Raw genomic sequence first — 18888 nt, forward strand, 5'->3', positions numbered from 1 at the left:
CCTGAATACTCATTGGAAGGACTGATGCTGAAGCCGAAGCTCAAATACTTTGGCCACCTGATGTGAAGCGATGACTCACTGGAAAAGACCCTGATGCTGGGAAAGATTGAGGGCAGGAGGAGAAGGGGAGGATGAGATGGCTGGATGGCACCACTGACTCAATGGACATGAGTTTGAGCAATCTCTGGGAGATAGTGAAAGAGAGCCAGGCATGCTGCAGTTCATGGGGTTGCAGAGCAACTAAACAATAAAAACAACAAAGGAATGAACTAAGATACATACTATGATAAGGATGAATCTCTAAATAATTACTCTGAGGGAAATAAGCCTAACAGAAAATTGAATACTTAGAAGTTTCCATTTATAAACATTTTAGAAAATGCAAACTTGTCTCTAAGGGCAAGAAACGATGAGAGGAGATGAATTACAAAGGGCCACAAGGAAACTTTGGGGAGGTGATGGAAATGTTCATTATCTTGAATGTGAAAATGACATCAGAGATATAGTCATGTCCAAATTTCCCGAGGTTTTTACTTTCAATATGTGTAGTTTGCTGTATCCCAATTATACTTCTGTGAAGCTGATTAACTTCTGTTAAGGTTATGCAGAGAAGTTTAGGCATAATCTAGCAGATAATACATATTAGCTGTGGGTTCTTGTGCAAAAATTTATTCAGAAACATAATCTTGATGGCTATATGCACAATGGATTGAGTGAGAAGGGATTCCATTAAAAAATCCCACAGAATTTCCAGTAAACTATCCTCTGTTCACCATCAGGCTATCCTGGGACTCAGAAAATATTCCAGTGTTTAACTGGGTCTTTGTTTAAGGGATCATCTATGAAGAGTTACTTTAGGAGGGAGACATCGAGATGGAAAGCTGGCCCTGTCTTCCAGAGAGAGAGGCCCCTACACTGTAGGAACAGCACATCCAGGGGCAAAGAACCTGTCTTCATTCCCAAGGCACCCTCTGGTCCTGGGCACAGTTCTCTTAAGATATCATGAATCTTGGTGCATCGCTGCTGGGTGGTGGTGGGACCAACCACGGAGGTGAGACCCATAGTGGGTTCTTCACTCATGAAGTTTCCTTGAACTCTGAGATGTGCCAGAGGGCTATGGTGTCAACAAGTGTCCTCGGGTTCAAACCTAGACCCTTGGTGGTTGGGGGCATGGATCCAGGGGCTGGACGCCATAGCTGCCTGGCTTGCCAGTCATGTCTGCTCTTCCTCTGCGCTCAGGTTGAACACCGCACCTTGCTGTCGACACTGCAGCTGTTGTACACAGTGGGCTACTCTCTCTCCATCGTCTCGCTCTTCCTGGCTCTCACCCTCCTCTTGTTTCTTCGGTGAGTGGAACTGCTGCCTGCATGTGCTCAGGCAGGTATCCAGGCATGTGCTCATTGGCTCCCTTGAGAAGGCAGGAGACCAGGCTGGGTGATTTCATGGCTCCTCAGAGCTGGAGGGGATCCGAGACAGTCTCCAGTCCATCCATCCCATTTTTGTAGGCAAAGAGAAGGGATCTGGGAGGTCCAGGGATAGGTACTGAGCCACCCTGGGTTGCAAAGCACAGCTAGGACTGGAACCTGGGGCTCCCAACTCTGTCTTTGTCTCTTTGGATTAGATGCTGCTGCTGCTGCTGCTGCTAAGTCGCTTCAGTCATGTCCGACCCTGTGCGACCCCATAGACGGCAGCCCACCAGGTTCCCCCATCCCTGGGAGTCTCTAGGCAAGAACACTGGAGTGGGTTGCCATTTCCCTCTCCAATGCATGAAAGTGAAAGTGAAGTCGCTCAGTCGTGTCAGACTCTAGCGACCCCATGGACTGCAGCCCACCAGGCTCCTCTGTCCATGGGATTTTCCAGGCAAAAGTACTGGAGTAGGGTGCCATTGCCTTCTCCATTGGATTAGATGAGCTCTGCCCAAACTCCTAGTCCCTGCTCTAAATTCCTAGTCGTACATACCCATGACTGCCACAGCCCATTCTCACCATAGCTCTACTGGATGCACTATTTTTATGGACAAGATTAAGAAACTTCCCCAAGGCATATTAGTGAGTGGGAGAGCTGGGATTTTAACCCAGGACCCTCGGACTCCAATTAGCCATTAACCTTTTGAGGATGCCGGGCCCTGTTACATGCATTAAGTCATTTAAGTCTCTTTCTAATCAGAATTAAGATGAATTCTAATCCTTGGAGATTAGCCTTATTATCGCCCCCATTTTATGAGTGAGTTAACTGAAACAGAGGGAGATGAAGTGACTTGCCCACAGTCACACAGCTGGTGAATGATGGAGCCAAAATCATGAGCAGGTGGTCCAGAGGCTGAGCACTTTCATTCCTTTATTGTAGCGCTTTTCAGAATCCAAAACTGGAGTGCATTTTACTAAGTCATTTTAGAAGTCACTCAAGTGAGATACTTATAGACCCCTTAAGGAACCCTCCAAGGCTGTCTCCTGGTCTTGGTCAATTCAAGAACCTAATGGAGTGTAACGTGGTAGAGTGAGCGTTCAACACGGATGCAGAGACTTGGATGGGGACCCTGGATGCTGGTTCCAGAGCACTCCCACCTGGGCTGTGTGAGGTCCAGTCTGGCCCCACCTGCCCCCTCAATCCCATGATGTTCTTTAGCTCCTGGAGCAGAAAGCGGAGTCATGACCACCTGCCCCAGTGGGAGAGCAATCGTTGAATATCAGGAGAGAATTCCGCAGCCTGTGCCCACTGCCCTCGGTGACCACCTCCACTCACGTTCCCAAAGTCTCAGAACAAGGCCAGGAGAAGATAACTGCCCAGCCTCAGAAGAATTAACTTGAGTAGAGCCTGGGTCGACCATGTCTTCATTTTTGTCTCTGGCTCTGAGGAGAGCAAGACCCAGTCCCTGCCCAGTCTAGGGAGAAGAATGCATGAATCATGAAACACAAAGATCTGCTCAAATCTTTTTGGAAATGATAAAAGTAATAATAGCTCTAGAGAGAGGCAGGACTGGGCATGTGTCACACAGGGGCATAGGCGGGGCTCTGAGAACACAGTGATGGAAAAGGGCCCTTTTGCCTAGAGAGACCAAGGATGCAGTTTTACGTCGGCTGGTGCTGGAGGCTCCAGGTGGGTGAGGGAGGTCATGAGAGTTGACATTTTCTGGGTACTTCTTAAGTGCCAGGTGCTGCGTGGGTACTTTTCACCCATTAACTGGTTGGATCCTCATGTAGCCTTTGCGACGAGTGCCTACGTTCTTAGAGGGAGTAGAGTCTTGGAGAGCCATATGTGGACCTCAGAGTTTCTGAATCTAAATCTCACCTCTGGCACTTACTCCTCTGAGACTGTGATGTAAGTGATAGGAGTAAGGATGCCCTTAACTAAATCCGCATGCAAATAGCTTGGAGCCTAGCCTGGCATGTTATAAATGGTACCTGTTATTCTCCCCGTCTTACAGATGAGGAAAGTGAGGCAGAGAGAGGTAAGATCCTTTGCACCATCCATCCAGCTCTGCAGCCTACACTCTGAACCTGTGCCCTTTGGTGGCACATACACAGGTTTCAGGCACACACCTGTTGGTCTGAGCCATTCTTTTCTGAGGGAAGACCCTTGGTTTTCTCCCTGCCCAGAAAACTCCACTGCACACGTAACTACATCCACATGAACTTGTTTGCCTCTTTCATCCTGAGAGCCCTGGCTGTGCTGGTGAAAGACGTCATCTTCTACAAATCTTACTCCAAGACGCCCAACAGTGAGACAGAGTGGCTGTCCTATGTGTCGGAGGTATGTGCTTCCTCATTCCTGGGCTCTACCTGGTGGATCAGTCCTGGGAATCAGAGAGCAGGAAGGTGAGGCTGGGGAGTGGATGAGAGCGAGAAAGGGGTGTCAGTCTTTCTGGTAAGAGATGCATCACCTGATTTTTTTTTTAAAGCCAACGTCCCGAGAATGGGTTGCAAAAAGTTGGAGATGACTGAGCGACTAAGCAGAGCAGACAGTGCATACAACAAGAACACTGACCATTGTGTATGTACACTGTGCTGTGGTCTATTAAGTGTGCAATAGCACTGTGTATGAAAAAACTCTTGTGTCTGAGAGAGAGGGGAGTTCAGAGGCAGGGACTTGTGTGTGGAGGCCCTTCTCCCCTCCGCTGTGGTCCAGATGCTGAGAAACCTGGACTCACCCCCAGGTGCTCTGTCCTTTCCAGATTGCTGCCTCCTGCCGCTCAGCCCAGGTCCTCTTGCACTACTTTGTGGGCACCAATTACTCGTGGCTGCTCGTCGAAGGCCTTTACCTTCACACACTGCTGGAGCCCATAATGCTTTCAGAAAGGCGGCTGTGGCCCAGATACCTGCTGGTGGGTTGGGGTGAGTGACCTGAACTGGGGATCTGTCTGAACATGGGAGCCCAGTAGAGCTTTTGGTTGGAAGTTGGAGGGACGTCTCTGGGATAGATAATTCCTCAATGACAAGAGGCTCTGAAGAGAGGGGTAGTGTGTGTGTGTGTGTGTGTGTGTGTGTGTGTGTGTGCATGCATGCGTGCACATGTACACATGTGTGCATGCACCTGCATGTATATTTATGTAGATATAAGTGCTGTAGACCCAATACACATGTTCAGAAATTGGGAAGTTTTTGGTAGAGTCAGATGACATTCCTCCTAACCTGTCCCCAACTGTATTATCTACTAGGGCTGCCGTAACAAATGCCATAGACTGTGTGGCTTAAAATGCAGACGTTTATTTCTCAAGGTTCTAGAGGCTGAGAAGTGTAAGACTGTGGCACCACGATGGTTGAGTTCCGATGAAGTTCCTCTTCTTGGCTTGCAGACAGCTGCCTTCTTGCTATAGCCTCATATTGCAGAGAGAGAGAGAAAGCAAGCTCTCTGGTCTCTTCTGATAAGGACAGTAATCCCATCATGATGACCAGCCCCTACACACATGCCATCTAAACCTAATTACCTCCAAAGGTCCTTTTTTCAAATGTCATCACACTGGGGGTTAGGGCTTCAATGTATGAATTTGGGGGACACAAACATTCAGTCCATGGGCCAACCAAACCTCCAGGATGAGATATGGAGCTCTTGCTGCCATAGATTCTTGGGGAAGTTGAGGTTGCAATAATCAGAAGGACTAACTCTGGCTTGGGATTCAGGAGGCTTGATTAATGTCTTTGGATTTACTCTAAGCTACTTTGTGACAGGTGGCAAATTTGGTCTCCTCTTTGCCTCCTGGTTTCCCAACAAATGGATGGCTCTGTGCCATCTGTAGGTCTCTCCTGCTCTCACAGTCCACAATTCTATGATGTTTGTTTTTTTATAATTTTAACCAGGTGTACTTGGCCCATCAGGGTGGGATGAGCAGTAGGCAAGTTTAGCCAACTAGCCCTTGACCCCATTTCCGTGTTTTCTCCCAGGCTTCCCGGTGCTCTTCGTTGTGCCCTGGAGCATTGCCCGTGCTCAGCTGGAGAATACAGGGTAGGTAACTCACTCTTTTTGAACTTCCATGAGCTAGTTATTCCGAGATGTACTATGCTGTGTGTTCAGCCGTGTCCAGCTCTTGGTGACCCCATGGACTGCAGCCCACCAGACTCCCTCTGTCCACGGGATCTCACAGGCAAGAAGACTGGAGCAGGTTACCATTTCCTTCTCCAGGGGATCTTCCCAGTCCAGCAATTGAACCCACATCTCCTGGATCTCCTGCATTGGCAGGCAGGTTCTTTACCACTGAGCCACCTGGGAAGCCTCATTCCAAGATGGCCCCAATATAAGGAATACATCATTTTCCCAAAGAGAATATCCACTCCCTTCCATTTGGGCCATCTAGAATATACTTAAGAATATAGGTAAAAGAATCAAAGATTTGTAGTAATTCATCTGTTACTCCTTGATCTATGGACTGCAGAATGGATGTTATGCTAGTAGGCATGAAAACAACATTAATCTCATTGCTCATCTTCATCAGAGCTCTTGGGTGAAGACTGAAAAAATGGTATGTGTAAAGATAGGAACATAAGAACAAGAAAAATGTGTCCCTGATTCTTATGTCTCAAATGAGATTGAAGAGAGGAGACACACAATAAGAAATTCAGAAGTTAAAACAAAACAGGGACTTCCCTGCTGGTTCAGTGGTTAAGAATCAACCTTGCAATGCAGGGTATGCAGGCTTGATCCCTGGTCCGGGAACTAAGATCAAATATTCTCATATACTGCTCTTGTGTGACCAGGTGGATTGTTAATGAGCAGTAATGTTTTTGAAAGGATTTTTTTTTTTTTCTGAGTAGTTTACAGCAGTGAGTTTAAAATTTTCGGTAACTCACATTGTAAATGTATGTGCTATCATCCACGCTTTGTTGTTCCATGTATAGATCACAGGCAGGGTAGCTCTAGTACAAGTTAGGATTTTGGGAATGTAAATGAGCACTGGTTCCAACTTAAAGTCACCAGCTGCATTAGCCCCCTAACTAGAGAGTCAGCCTGTCCCTTGAAGCTTTGAAACCAGGCATTGACTTCTCCTCTCTAGTTATGAAAGTCCTGGATGGAATCTTCTTCCAATGGATGATTGCTTAGCCTACCTTGAAAATCTGTTGTTCAGTGTAGCCACCTTCATTTGTGGTCTTAGCTAGCTCTTCCAGATAACTCACTGTAGCTTCTGCACCGAGTGCTTGCTGCTTCCCCTTACATTTTCATGTCATAAAGATGGCTTCTTTCCTAAAGCTCATTAACCCATGTCAGCTAATTTCACAGTTTTTTTTTCTGCAACTTCCTCAGCTCTCTTGGCCTTCATAGAATTGAAGAGAGTTAGGACCTTGCTTGGATCAGGCTTCGGCTTAAGGGAATGTTGTGGCTGGTTTGATTTTCTCTCCAGACTCCGACTGTCTCCGTATCAGCCAGAAAGCTGTTTTGCTTTCTTATCATTTGTGTGTTCACTGGAGTAGCACTTCTAATTTCCTTCAAGAACTTTTCCTTTGTGTTCACAGCTTCGCTAACTGTTTGAGGCAAGAACCCTAGCTTTCAGCCAGTCTCAGCTTGTGACATGCCTTCCTCACTAACCTTAATTGTTTTTAACATTTGACATCAAGTGAGAGATATGTCTCTTTCTTTCACTTGAACACTTAGAGGCCTTTGTAGGATTACTAATTGGATTAATTTCACTATTTGTGTCTTGGGGAATAGGAAGGCATGAGGAGAGGGAGAGAGATGGGAGAATGGGCAGTTGGTGGAGGAGTCAGAAACACACATTTATTAAGTTCAATGTTTTATACAGGCACAGTTCACAGCACCCCAAAACAATGACCATACTGACATCAAAGACCACTGATCACAGATCACCATAACAAATGTAACAACAATGAAGAAGTTTGAAATATTGTGAGAATTACCAAAATGTGACGCAGAGACACACACGAAGTGAGCAAATGCTATTGGAAAAAATGGCGCCAATAGACTTGCCCTATGCAAGCTTGCCATAAACTTTGATCTGTAAAAAACGCAGTATCTGCAAAGTGCAACAAAGTGAAGCATAGGAAAACGAGGTGTGCTCATATAATGAAGAGTTTATATTTGTACGAACATGGGAAAATATGTAGAAGGATACACTGCAAACTGTTAGCATGAAGACCATTTTTCTGGTTCACCAAAAAAAAAAAAAAAAAGTCAACACTATCAACCTAGTAAGAAGGGATTTGAGTCCTCCCTCCCCACACCAAGTGAGCCTTCTTCCAGGGAGCTTGGGGTCTTTACTGTCTCAACTGTAAGTCTTCTACTGCCCACTCTTTGCCTTAGGTGCTGGGGAAACAACAGGAATAAGAATATCTGGTGGATCATCCGAGGACCCATGATGCTTTGCATAACGGTGAGGACCACCCCACCCACCCTTTTCCCTCTCTGAGCTCAGCAGCTGTGGAGGACCCCACCCCCTTCCCTGCCTCCCATCAAATTCTCTGGCTCAGAAAGAACCTGGGCCAGATCCCTCGAGATGAAGATGCTGAGCCGTGGTTTGGATCTGTTGAACGAGAAGAAACAAATAAGAAACTCCTCTTGGGTGTTGTGTCATGGCAGAAGTAAGTGTGCCATATAATCTCCTCTCCCACAAGAAACTTCTTGTTTTGGTTCAGGACCTAAATCCAGGCTCACCCTCTAAGCCTCCTTCTCTCTGGGTTTTCAGACTATGTAAAGAAACCTGTAGTCAGCTCGGTGACCCCCTATCAACTGTCTTCGATGTGGACAAACCTTGGGGCTGCAGGGTCTTGAGTCATGGACAAGTCGAGGGACAGCAAAGCTATGGGCCTGGATTTCAACACCATTAGCAGGAGAGAGGGGAGACTAAGGAAGCTTTTTTTAGAGGGGGAAAAAAAATATATATATATATATAGTCAATCACTATTAACGCAAAGCTGTGCTGAGGGTTAGAGTCAGTTGGTGATGCTACTCTGAGACCTTGCAGAGGAAGGGCCTTTATTCCTTAAAAAATATATATTTAGTTATTATTTTTGGCTGCACTTCTTTGCTGAGCGTGGGCTTTCTAGTTGCAGTGAGTGGGGCTACTCTGTGTTGCGGTGTGCGGGCTTCTCATTGCTGTGGCTCTTCTTGGCTCAGGATCTAGGTGCCTGGGCTTCAGTGGTTGCAGCACGTGGGTTGTTTTCCTTTGCTGTCCCATCTTCTCCTCATGATGAGAGCAAGTCAGATCATAGGTATTGATTGAATCCTTCCTTGTTGTAAAAATGAGCAAGTGAGCAGATAAGAAAGAGAAATCCCCCTTCAGCCTCCCTTCACCTTCGGTGTGCCCTTCCTTCAGCAGGGCTCTTAGGAATGGAGTGTTTTAACCTAAAGGAGTAGTTCTAATGTAGGCATTTTAGTCTATGCAGCAGGAGTGGAGGGGGTTGAGGGGACTGATGGGGTGGTGGGGAGGCAGATGAGTTTTGGTTACATGACATCAAACTCTGAGCCCCCACCTTGCTACAACCACCCCTGCCAACTTGTAGACCCAGATCTGAGCACGGCAGCTGAGTGTTGCCAGAGAAACGTCACCAAGAACAGTACATCTGACCGTATGCATTCTGTGAGAGGCTTTATTTTCCTGGGCTCCAAAAATCACTGCAGATGGTGACTGCAGCCCTGAAATTAAAAGATGCTTGCTCCTTGAAAGAAAAGCTATGGCCAACCCAGACAGCATATTAAAAAGCAGTGACATCACTTTACTGACAAAGGTCCATCTAGTCAAAGCTATGGTTTTTCCAGTAGTCATGTATGGATATGAGAGTTGGGCCATAAAGAAGGCTGAGCACTGAAGAACTGATGCTTTTGAACTGTGGAGTTGGAGAAGACTCTTGAGAGTCCCCTGGACAGCAAGGAGATCAAACCAGTCAATCCCAAAGGAAATCAGTCCTGAATATTCTTTGGAAGGATTGATGCTGAAGCTGAAACTCCAAAACTTTGGCCACCTGATGCGAAGAACTGACTCATTGGAAAAGACTCTGATGCTGGGAAAGATTGAAGGCAGGAGGAGAAGGGGACAACAGAGGATGAGATGGTTGGATCGTATCACTGACTCGATGGACATGAGTTTGAGTAAGCTCTGAGAGTTGGTAATGGACAGGAAAGCTTGGCGTGCTGCAGTCCATGGGGTTGCAAAGAGTCAGACACGACTAAGCAACTGAACTGAACTGAATTGAATGCATTCTGTATTGTCTAGGGCTGGAAAAAGAGCCTTATATGTTTGGGATCCTAAGTGTCCCACGTCTGGTCACAGAATCCAACAGGAGTTGGCTTGGTTCTTCAAAAGTGTCCTCCTTCAGGACCCTGGTGGCAGAGTGGAGAAGAATCCACCCACGAATGCAGGGCACGCAGGTTCAATCCCTGATCTGGGAAGAGTCCACATGCCACAGAGCAGCGAAGCCCGTGTGCCATAACTATGGAAGCCTGCACTCTAGAGCCTGGGAGCTGCAGCTACTGAGCCCACGTGCCCTGGGGCCTGTGACCCGAGAGAGGGAAGCCACCGCGACGACGAGAAGCCTGTGCACCACGACACAAAGTAGCCCCCGCTCACTGTGACCTGGGAAAGCCGGTACCCAGTAATGGAGACGCAGTGCAGCCAAAAGAAAAAGAAACTTGTTAAAAAAAAAAAAAAGTCCTTCTTCAGCCCCTTTCCAGATGGTGTACAGATGAGAAACCGCCCCATCCCACTGTGACTGCTGAGCCCTGAGTTCTGGGGCACCTGGATGGATGGAGGTTCTGTTGTCCACTAGGCTGGTGTTTCATTCCATGTCAGTGGTTCGATGCCCATTTTCTCTTGTCTGGTCTCTGGAAGACGCAAAGAACAATGAATCAACACATTCATCACAACCTTCATTTCCTACGAGACAGTCCTGGTTGAAATTAATTCCCTGAAATATGTGCCTTTCCCTGTTAGGCTTACTTTGTAAGAAAAATGCTCAAGTTCAACAAGCCACTAAGCCAAGGACACAGCATTTTCTCTTTGTGATGAAAAACAGATATCCCATTAAAGGGGATAAATTACTTGGTTACACTTAGTTTGCCTTTAAGTGTTCTGTTACTAAATATTCCTTGGCTGGGAATTTCCCTTCTCCCTGTTGGCTTGCAGATTGGATACATAGCCTCTTGCCTGAAACCCTGCCCTCTTAGCTTTGAGTATCGATTTTCCCCAGGCCAATAAGACAAGTAATAACAGGTACATGTTGGATTCTTCAGCTTGTGTTTCAATCTGTGGTTTGAGACAAGGACATCAGTATTGTGTTGGCTCAATGTCTATAGAGACTTTATTCCGTTAACTATAACCTGACCACCATCTCTATGGGCTCTTTCTCCATTGCATAGAGGCATTTTAAAGTCTTTTCTATTTTACTTATTTTTATTTAAAAAAATTTTTGGCAATGCCTTGTGTCATGTGGGGGTCTTAGTTCCCCTGACCAGGGATCGAACCTGTGTCCCATGCATTGCAAGGTGGATTCTTAACCACTGGACCACCAGGACAGTCCCTCAATAATTTTAATTAAAAATAGTCATGTAAATGTCTGTTTGCCTTTCTCAGATGGCTATTGTGGTGGGTGTCCCAGAACCAGAAGGATAAGTGACTCTTTAGAATCCTCTCCAGGCTCTCAGTTGAGATGGCCTTTGGGAGAGAGGTGATTACCCTGACTGTTAACTACCTGACTGGCTGACTGCCAACCAGCCCCATTCCATTTCCATGGACAAGGATCTGATGGCAGGGTCCAGGGTGATCTTGATAGTCATAGCCACATAGAGTCCATCACTTATTTATATCTGCTTTTTTTTTCAAGGTCAATTTCTTCATCTTCCTGAAAATTCTCAAGCTTCTCATTTCTAAGCTCAAAGCTCATCAAATGTGCTTCAGAGATTATAAATACAGGTGAGTGGCCCGAGGTCAGTACCGAACAGTCAAAGTTTATTTTGACCCCTTCTGGCTATTCTGGCTAATGTCCCAGGAAGGGGGAAAATGGCATTCATATGTTTCTCTCCTGAGATGAGGGTGTCTGCAAGAGCCCCTCGGAAAAAAGTGTCAGGGTGTCATGTAAGGCTTTTGCTAAAGATCCAGGACCTTCTGGTCCCATGAAAATGAAGTCAGTGGTGAGTAATCAAGGGCACACACATTCCCAGGGGGAAACTGTGAAAAATGCCCCCAAGAGTGGGTGGTTTACAGGGATAGGAAAGAATCACATGAAGGGGAGTTGGACAGTTGCCTTATTTGAGGTAACAGAATAAAAGACATAGTGTAACTCAGAAGCCCCTGGAGAAGGAAATGGCAACCCACCCCAGTATCTGTGCCTGGAGAATCCCATAGACAGAGAAGCCTGGTGGGCTATAGTCCATGGGGTCACAGAAGACTCAGTCATGACATGGCAGCTGAACAACAACAACTCAGAAGAGAGTATTTGGGTATTTCTAAGACCTTGAGTCGGAGAAGGCAATGGCACCCCACTCCAGTACTCTTGCCTGGAAAATCCCATGGACGGAGGAGCTTGGTGGGCTGCAGTCCATGGGGTCGCTAGGAGTCGGACACGACTGAGCGACTTCACTTTCACTTTTCACTTTCATGCATTGGAGAAGGAAACGGCAACCCACTCCAGTGTTCTTGCCTGGAGAATCCCGGGGACGGGGGAGCCTTGTGGGCTGCCGTCTATGGGGTCGCACAGAGTCGGACACTACTGAAGCGACTTAGCAGCAGCAGCATCAAGACCTCGAGTAATGTGACCACAAACTTTTGGAGCCCAAAGAAGTACATTTTTAACACAGTCATGTTTTCTCTGGGACTTGCTTTTGCTGCATCCCTTGTTCTGCTTCCATGGTGACCGCGGTCCCGTCTCACAGTGTCAGATCATGGGTGATTACTTACTTCTGTGTTGCTGTCAATCAAATGCTGAATGAAAGCGAGACAAAGGTCCCCCTCCCCTCCTCTTTTCCCAGTTATTCTACTTTCTATAGCATGTGTGTGCTTCTCGGGGATGCAGTGTTTTAACCCAAAGTTTTGCTCAAAACTTAAGAGATGTCAGTCCACGTGGCAGAGCAGGGGCAGAGATATGCGTGAGAGTGGCTATATAGCTGGACTTCTCCCTCTAAGGCCAGAAGCCACCCTGAGCCAGGTGTGTGGGGAAGGTAGTTTTTCATTTTTCCGACAGACATTCAATGAGGGTCTATGATGTGCCATCCCTGTTCTTCAAGTGAAAGGAAAATAGGATGGGGACCCCATCTGTGAGGAGCACACGTTCCAACTCGCCACGGATCGGGATGTGGGTGTAGAATGAATCAGGAGGGCCGATGCTGACCTTCATCCTGGACTGACCTTGGGCAAGTCGCTTGGCCTCCCCAGGTCTGCTTTCTGGTGTGTCACCTGGGAGAGTCACCCCAGACCCATCCTCAACTTGTGACGAGGGTTAAAGGAAAGAAAGAAAGTGAAGTCGCTCAGTCGTGTCCGACTCTTTGCGACCCCATGGACTGCAGCCCACCAGGCTCCTCCGTCCATGGGATTCTCCAGGCAAGAATACTGGAGTGGGATGAGGGTTAAAGGAGGTCCTAATTAAATGCAATGAATAGTATTTGCCTGGGGTTTCCAGACCCCAAGTCCTATCAGCCTAACCCCCTACCCTCGGGAGTTCCAGAAGCATAAACACATACAGTTCAGGACCAGGCAAATATATACAGTTGTTGGCTCAGATATTATGCAAACCCCCATTGCCCGGGGGTACTTGAGCTGGCTCGGACCACACAGAGCTATGTGTCTTTCTGGGCGTCTCTGGCCAAGCCTCCAAGTGGCTGACAGCCTCTCTGGCCCTTTTCCCAAGGCTAAGCCTCTCACCCGTCTCTGAGGGTGGAGATCCAAGGCCAAGAGCAGGGCTTCTCCCCTCTACCCTGGCTGGGTCCATTCACTGGGGAATCCTTTCACTAACCAGCCACCAGGGAAACCCAGTCACCATGAAAACCCATCAGAAGACAGCACTCCCAAGAGGCAGAAACAGGGGCAGACAAGTGTCAAGGCACCACCTTTCACACAGACAGAGTGTCTAAACCCTGCCAAAGCCCACCACGGACCACTGGGTCGTCCCTGAGCTGCAGACCGTCAGTGGCCCCTATGATAGCTTTCCATCCTGGCTGTGTTAAGCATCACCAGATAGCCGGCCCCAAAGCCCTGACTCATGAGCCCCTCCGCTGGATATTAGATTCAGTATCGAGGGATGGAGCCCCATCACATGGACTTCTTTTGGTTGGGGGTCGTTTTGCTGGGTCTTTGTTGTGGTGTGCAGGCTTTTGCTAGTTGGGGGCTTCTTGGGCGGGGGGCTTCTCTTGTTGTGAGCACAGGTTCTAGATTGCAACCACTGGACCACCAGTGTTCCCTGCCCATGGACTTCTTGCAGGAGAGTTCCTAGAAGATTCTGATACACAGTCAGAATACATAGACCATGGGACCAGATACATGCAATTTTCTGGTTGGACCATGGAAAGTATGTTTCTAAGCAGCCTGACATCCTCTTTTCCAGGCTCTTCTCTAGAGTTATCCAAAACAATGGCTCTCAAACTTCTCTTATCTTTAAAAAAAATTACTTATTTTTATCTATTTTCGTTGGGTCTTAGTTGTGGCACACGAATCTTTGTTACATCATATGGGATCTTCCATTGCAGCACAAGGACTCTCTAGTTGTGTCTTGTGGGCTCTAGAGCACGCAGGCTCCATAGTTGTGGTGCTTGAGCTTAGTTGCCCTGTGACATGCGGAGTCTTGTTTCCCTAACCAGGGATCGAACCCACAGCCCCTGTGTGGCAAGGCAGATTCTTAACCACTGGACTACAAGGGGAGTCCCCAGGGAAATGTCCCTTAGGCCACCTTATTTTACCACCTGGTCCAGGGAATCCTGCATTTGCCCATCTTTCTGTCTGAGCAGTGCTAACTCCCTCATTTCTAAGTTCTGGGAGGGCTGCTTCCCGTCACCCCAAGGGGTCATGAGCACACTCAGCTCATACTGCCCTCCCCCATGTTGGAAGGTCCTCCTCTTCCACGTCCCCCCTACTGGGGCCCCTGCAAGGATGAGGAGAAGAGGGTGATGAAGCCAATGCATTTTGTCCAAACTCTGGTAGGAACAGTCCGGCCTCCAACTCTCCCAGGTTTTCGAGAACTTTCAGAATGTAGTTCTCACGATTTGGACCCCCTCCAGGAGTATATTTTAGAAAAGTTTAAATTAGACACACTTGAGACTCGCCAAAGAGGCAAGTTGCTAGGACTCCAGAACCTTCTGTAATCCTATCCCTCATTCCCCGGCTTCCATCATTCAAGCAGTAAACTGTAACCAGCCCAGCTGCATGGTCTGGCAAAGGACAACTGAGGCAGACCTGGAGAGAGAGCAGTGTCCCTGGATTGTGGACAGACCCCAGCAGACCCTCAGCCTGGAGGGAGTTCTCTGTTTCTTGTGGTTCCCAGCATGGAGGTGACATGCTCTTCCTAGAAAAATGATCTTAACTTTTGGTGTGATGTGTGGGGCAGGATTCTTAATGAACTTATAAAGGAGAATCATGTCTTTTTTAAAATTTATTTTTATTTTATTTTTTAAAGTACATATCTTTAAAAAATATATTTATCTGTCTTTGGTTGTGATGGGTCTTCGTTGCTGTGCCTGCAGATTTCTCTAGTTGTGGAGAGCGAGGATTACCCTCTAGTTACGGTGCTTGGGCTTCTCATTGCACTGGCTTCTCTTGTTGTGGAGCACGGGCTCCAGTAGTTGCTCCATCAGTTCAGTTCAGTTCAGTCGCTCAGTCGTGTCCGACTCTTTGCGACCCCATGAATCACAGCACGCCAGGCCTCCCTGTCCATCACCAACTCCCGGAGTTCACTCAGACTCACGTCCATCCAGTCAGTGATGCCATCCAGCCATCTCATCCTCTGTCGTCCCCTTTTCCTCCTGCCCCCGATCCCTCCCAGCATCAGAGTCTTTTCCAGTGAGTCAACTCTTCGCATGAGGTGGCCAAAGTACTGGAGTTTCAGCCTTAGCATCATTCCTTCCAAAGAAATCCCCTAGTTCAGGCTCAGTAGTTGTGGAGCCCTTAGTTGCCCTGCCGCACGCGGCATCTTCCTGGACCGGCGATCAAACTGGTGTCCCTTGCACTGCAAGGCAAATTCTTAACCACAGGACCATCAGGGAAGCCCAGAACCATTTCTTAGTGAACTTATAAAGGACTTTCAGAAAAATGTCAAAATGGAAGAAAAATTGATCCAAGTCACTGAGATTGTGAGCAACCTGAGGGAGAGATGGCTTCTTTAAAAATAGTGACAACTAAATGTTATTGATCATGCTTCACATATCGGGTATGGTTTAGTCTGAGGGTTGGCTCCATGTTATTTAGTCCTTAAAATGGCAATGTTAGGAATTATTATTATTAATAATATTTTTATTATTATTTTAACATTTCATATGATAGTAGTAGTAGTATAATCCTCATTTTTACAGGGAGAGAGGTTAAATAATTTGCCCAGGGCCACATCGCTAGTAATTGGCAGTGCTGGGATTCAAACCCCGGCCCCAGGTACTGTCTTCTAGTCCCACTGCCTTTGGCCCCAGCTCCTCCTCCTCCTCTCTGTACTTACTCACAAGAGTTGCTGCTGCTGCTAAGTCGCTTCAGTCGTGTCTGACTCTGTGCGACCCCATAGACGGCAGCCCACCAGGCTCCTCTGTCCCTGGGATTCTCCAAGCAAGAATACTGGAGTGGGTTGCCATTTCCTTCTCCAATACATGCATGCATGCTAAGTCACTTCAGTCATGTCCAACTCTGTGTGACTCCATGGACAGCAGCCCATCAGGCTCCTCTGTCCACAGAATTCTCCAGGCAAGAATCCTGGAGTGGGTTGCCATTTCATTCTCTAGTTGAAGAGCTAACCGACTGCAATAAATTAAACCATTAAAATAAACAAATGACTGTAGATGAAAAAGGGCATAAACACAGTTCATAAGAGGAGCTGCTATAGGTACTTATGGATTTTCATCCAAACAGAGATGTAAATAGTCTTTTGTCCAAAGAGAACTCAGAATCATATGAGGAATGGGAAATTCCTTTGGAATACGCACAGAGAGATAGCAGCTAGTAAAATGACCCAAAAAGTCATTAGAAGATGATCATTCCTTAACAATTCTTCCATGCTAAGTGTGGGGACCTTGGATTGGATTTTGGAATGTGAAAAGAACGTTATTGGAAAAGCTGGTGAAAATCTGGGTAAAGTCTGGAGGATAGTTATTGGCCACGTGCCAACACTGGTTTCTTAGTGCTGCCAAAGGTCCCATCATGGGTCTGTACAACTTAAACATTAGGGGAAGTGAAGGGTATGTGGGAATTCTCTGTGCGATCTTTGCTACTTTTCTGTAGATCGAAAAGTATTTTAAGATGAACAGTTTATTTAAAAAACATAATGTCATAGCATGGCCCTGAGAATAAGTCGATGATAAGACATGCATGAAAGTATGTGTTATTAAAATCCAAAATAGGGACTGCCATGGCAGTCCAGTGACTAAGACTCTGAGCTCCTCATGCAGGGAGATATGGGTTTGATCCCTGGTCTGGGAGCTAGAGCCCATGTGCCACAACTAAGACTCAATACAGCTAAATAAATCTTTTTTAAAAAATAATCCATCCATACATACATACATATTTTAATATTTTTATACATAAATAAAGATTTTTTAAATAACTCAGAGTGAGGGTCAAAGATTCACACGCTTGCAAGGGCCAAACAGTCTTGGGTTGGAGAAACCGTGTTCCCTCTAAAGGCTGTAGATGACGATTGGCAACAAGGAATTGCGGCCCAGTCTGGTCAGATCTCCCTACTTTTCAAAAGAAGCTGAACACCTGGACCTCTTTGCTTGAAATCTCATTATTTAAGGGCAGCTCCAATAGCAAAGATCACTACCTAGCATAAGCAAAAGCTGTAAGCAGGTCAAATATAACCCATGGATGCCAATTTGCCACCTCTGATTTAAGACACTCCTGGAAATTAGAGAAACAAACAAGCAAAACATGAAACTCTTGACAGAGTTTCTGCTTGGGAACACCTTAATGTGGCTCAGCTAAGTGAGTGTGCACAGGTGGGTGTGGGAGCTCTACTAGGTGTGAGCTCGGCTCAGGAGGATCACCTAACTGGTGGCTGCATCTCAGATTCTCCACTCCTCGGTCCCGGGGCTCTGTCCTAGGACGCTCAGCCCATGTGCTGGGGGTGGGGGGCGTCCCCCTCCTTGGTGACTCCTGCTCAACTCTTACTGGCTGTAGGTCCTTTTAGGGTACAAAGGTGAGGGTTTTAATTTCATTGATAACATTCAAATACAAGATTCATATAGATGCTTTCTCTTGGATAAAATTAAACCTCCCTGAAGATACTGCACATGGGGGCTGCTGACCCTCTCTGTTCCCACATCTTTTTTTTTTTTTGACTTCAAGATGCAGCACGTGGAATCTTAGTTCCCTGACCAGGGACTGAACCCCTGCAGCGGAAGTACAGAGTCTTAACCACTGGACTGCCAGGGAAGTCCCTCCACATCTTTAACTCCATGGGGTTTTTATTCAGTGAGGAGAAACGAACCTTCTCCTAGTCTTTAAGACAAGTGACTTGGGCAAAAAAAAAAAAAAATTCATTACATTTAAGCTCTTTTTTCCCCAGATGTGTATCAGACAGTAGCTTTGTTTATGCCCCAAATGTGAGTCACCTTTACTCATGTAGTTAGTTTGAAATTTAGAAGCTGCTCAACAGTGAAGAGAAGTTGTTTCCAAATGTGGCTGCTTGATATCCCATGGGGAGTCCTTTACACATCCTCATTCCCTGGACCCAACCTCCAGAGATTTTGATTCAGGGGGTTGACACAGGACCCAGGAAGCTGTATTGAGAGCCAACCTATATATATATATATTTTTTTTTTCAAAGCTTTGTAGGAATTCTGATAGCCCATTTGGGAACCACCGGTATGCGGTACGGAATGTCTGGGTCGCAGCTGTGCATTTGCACGTGGGTGGTACAAAGCAATGTTTGTCTTTTTTGTGTAGAGTGTATACAACAGCGGTGTCCACACGGTGCTTTTTACGAGAAGGATCAGTGTCTCATTTCCTGCTGCCCTCGCTGTCAGGTTGGGAACAGCATGGGGACAGATGATGAAATCCTGCTTTAGTGTGCAAGGCCTGAGTGTGAGGTCAGAAGCCCTGCTTCCAGGCTGGGAGATACCACTTAGTGGCTGTGTGACCCTGGGCAAGTCATTTTCTTTCCCTTCTCTGGCTCTGTAAGGCACTGACGTTGGAAGTCCTGGATAGAGAAAGAAGTAGAGGCACTTGCTGGCCAGGCAATAGGGAACTTGTGTAATGTCCCAGGGGGACACCCATGTACGTGTAAATATATCCATCAAACAAAATGTTAAGATCTGTAGGTATATCAT

General features: G+C 46.7%; 1 protein-coding gene across 2 annotated transcripts in view; it reads left to right on the forward strand.

The window, feature by feature from the left end:
* The window catches only part of GLP2R (glucagon like peptide 2 receptor), a 42828-nt gene that overhangs the window by 14086 nt on the left and 9854 nt on the right, over positions 1-18888 (forward strand). For both annotated transcript variants that reach the window (XM_005220435.5, XM_002695844.6), the window contains exons 5-10: positions 1240-1346; positions 3597-3750; positions 4172-4331; positions 5379-5439; positions 7747-7816; positions 11262-11350. In XM_005220435.5, coding sequence (XP_005220492.2) covers positions 1240-1346; positions 3597-3750; positions 4172-4331; positions 5379-5439; positions 7747-7816; positions 11262-11350 — 641 coding nt within the window. The remainder of the gene's footprint in view (positions 1-1239; positions 1347-3596; positions 3751-4171; positions 4332-5378; positions 5440-7746; positions 7817-11261; positions 11351-18888) is intronic.

Source organism: Bos taurus, chromosome 19, assembly GCF_002263795.3.
Source record: "Bos taurus isolate L1 Dominette 01449 registration number 42190680 breed Hereford chromosome 19, ARS-UCD2.0, whole genome shotgun sequence".
NCBI lineage: Eukaryota > Metazoa > Chordata > Mammalia > Artiodactyla > Bovidae > Bos > Bos taurus.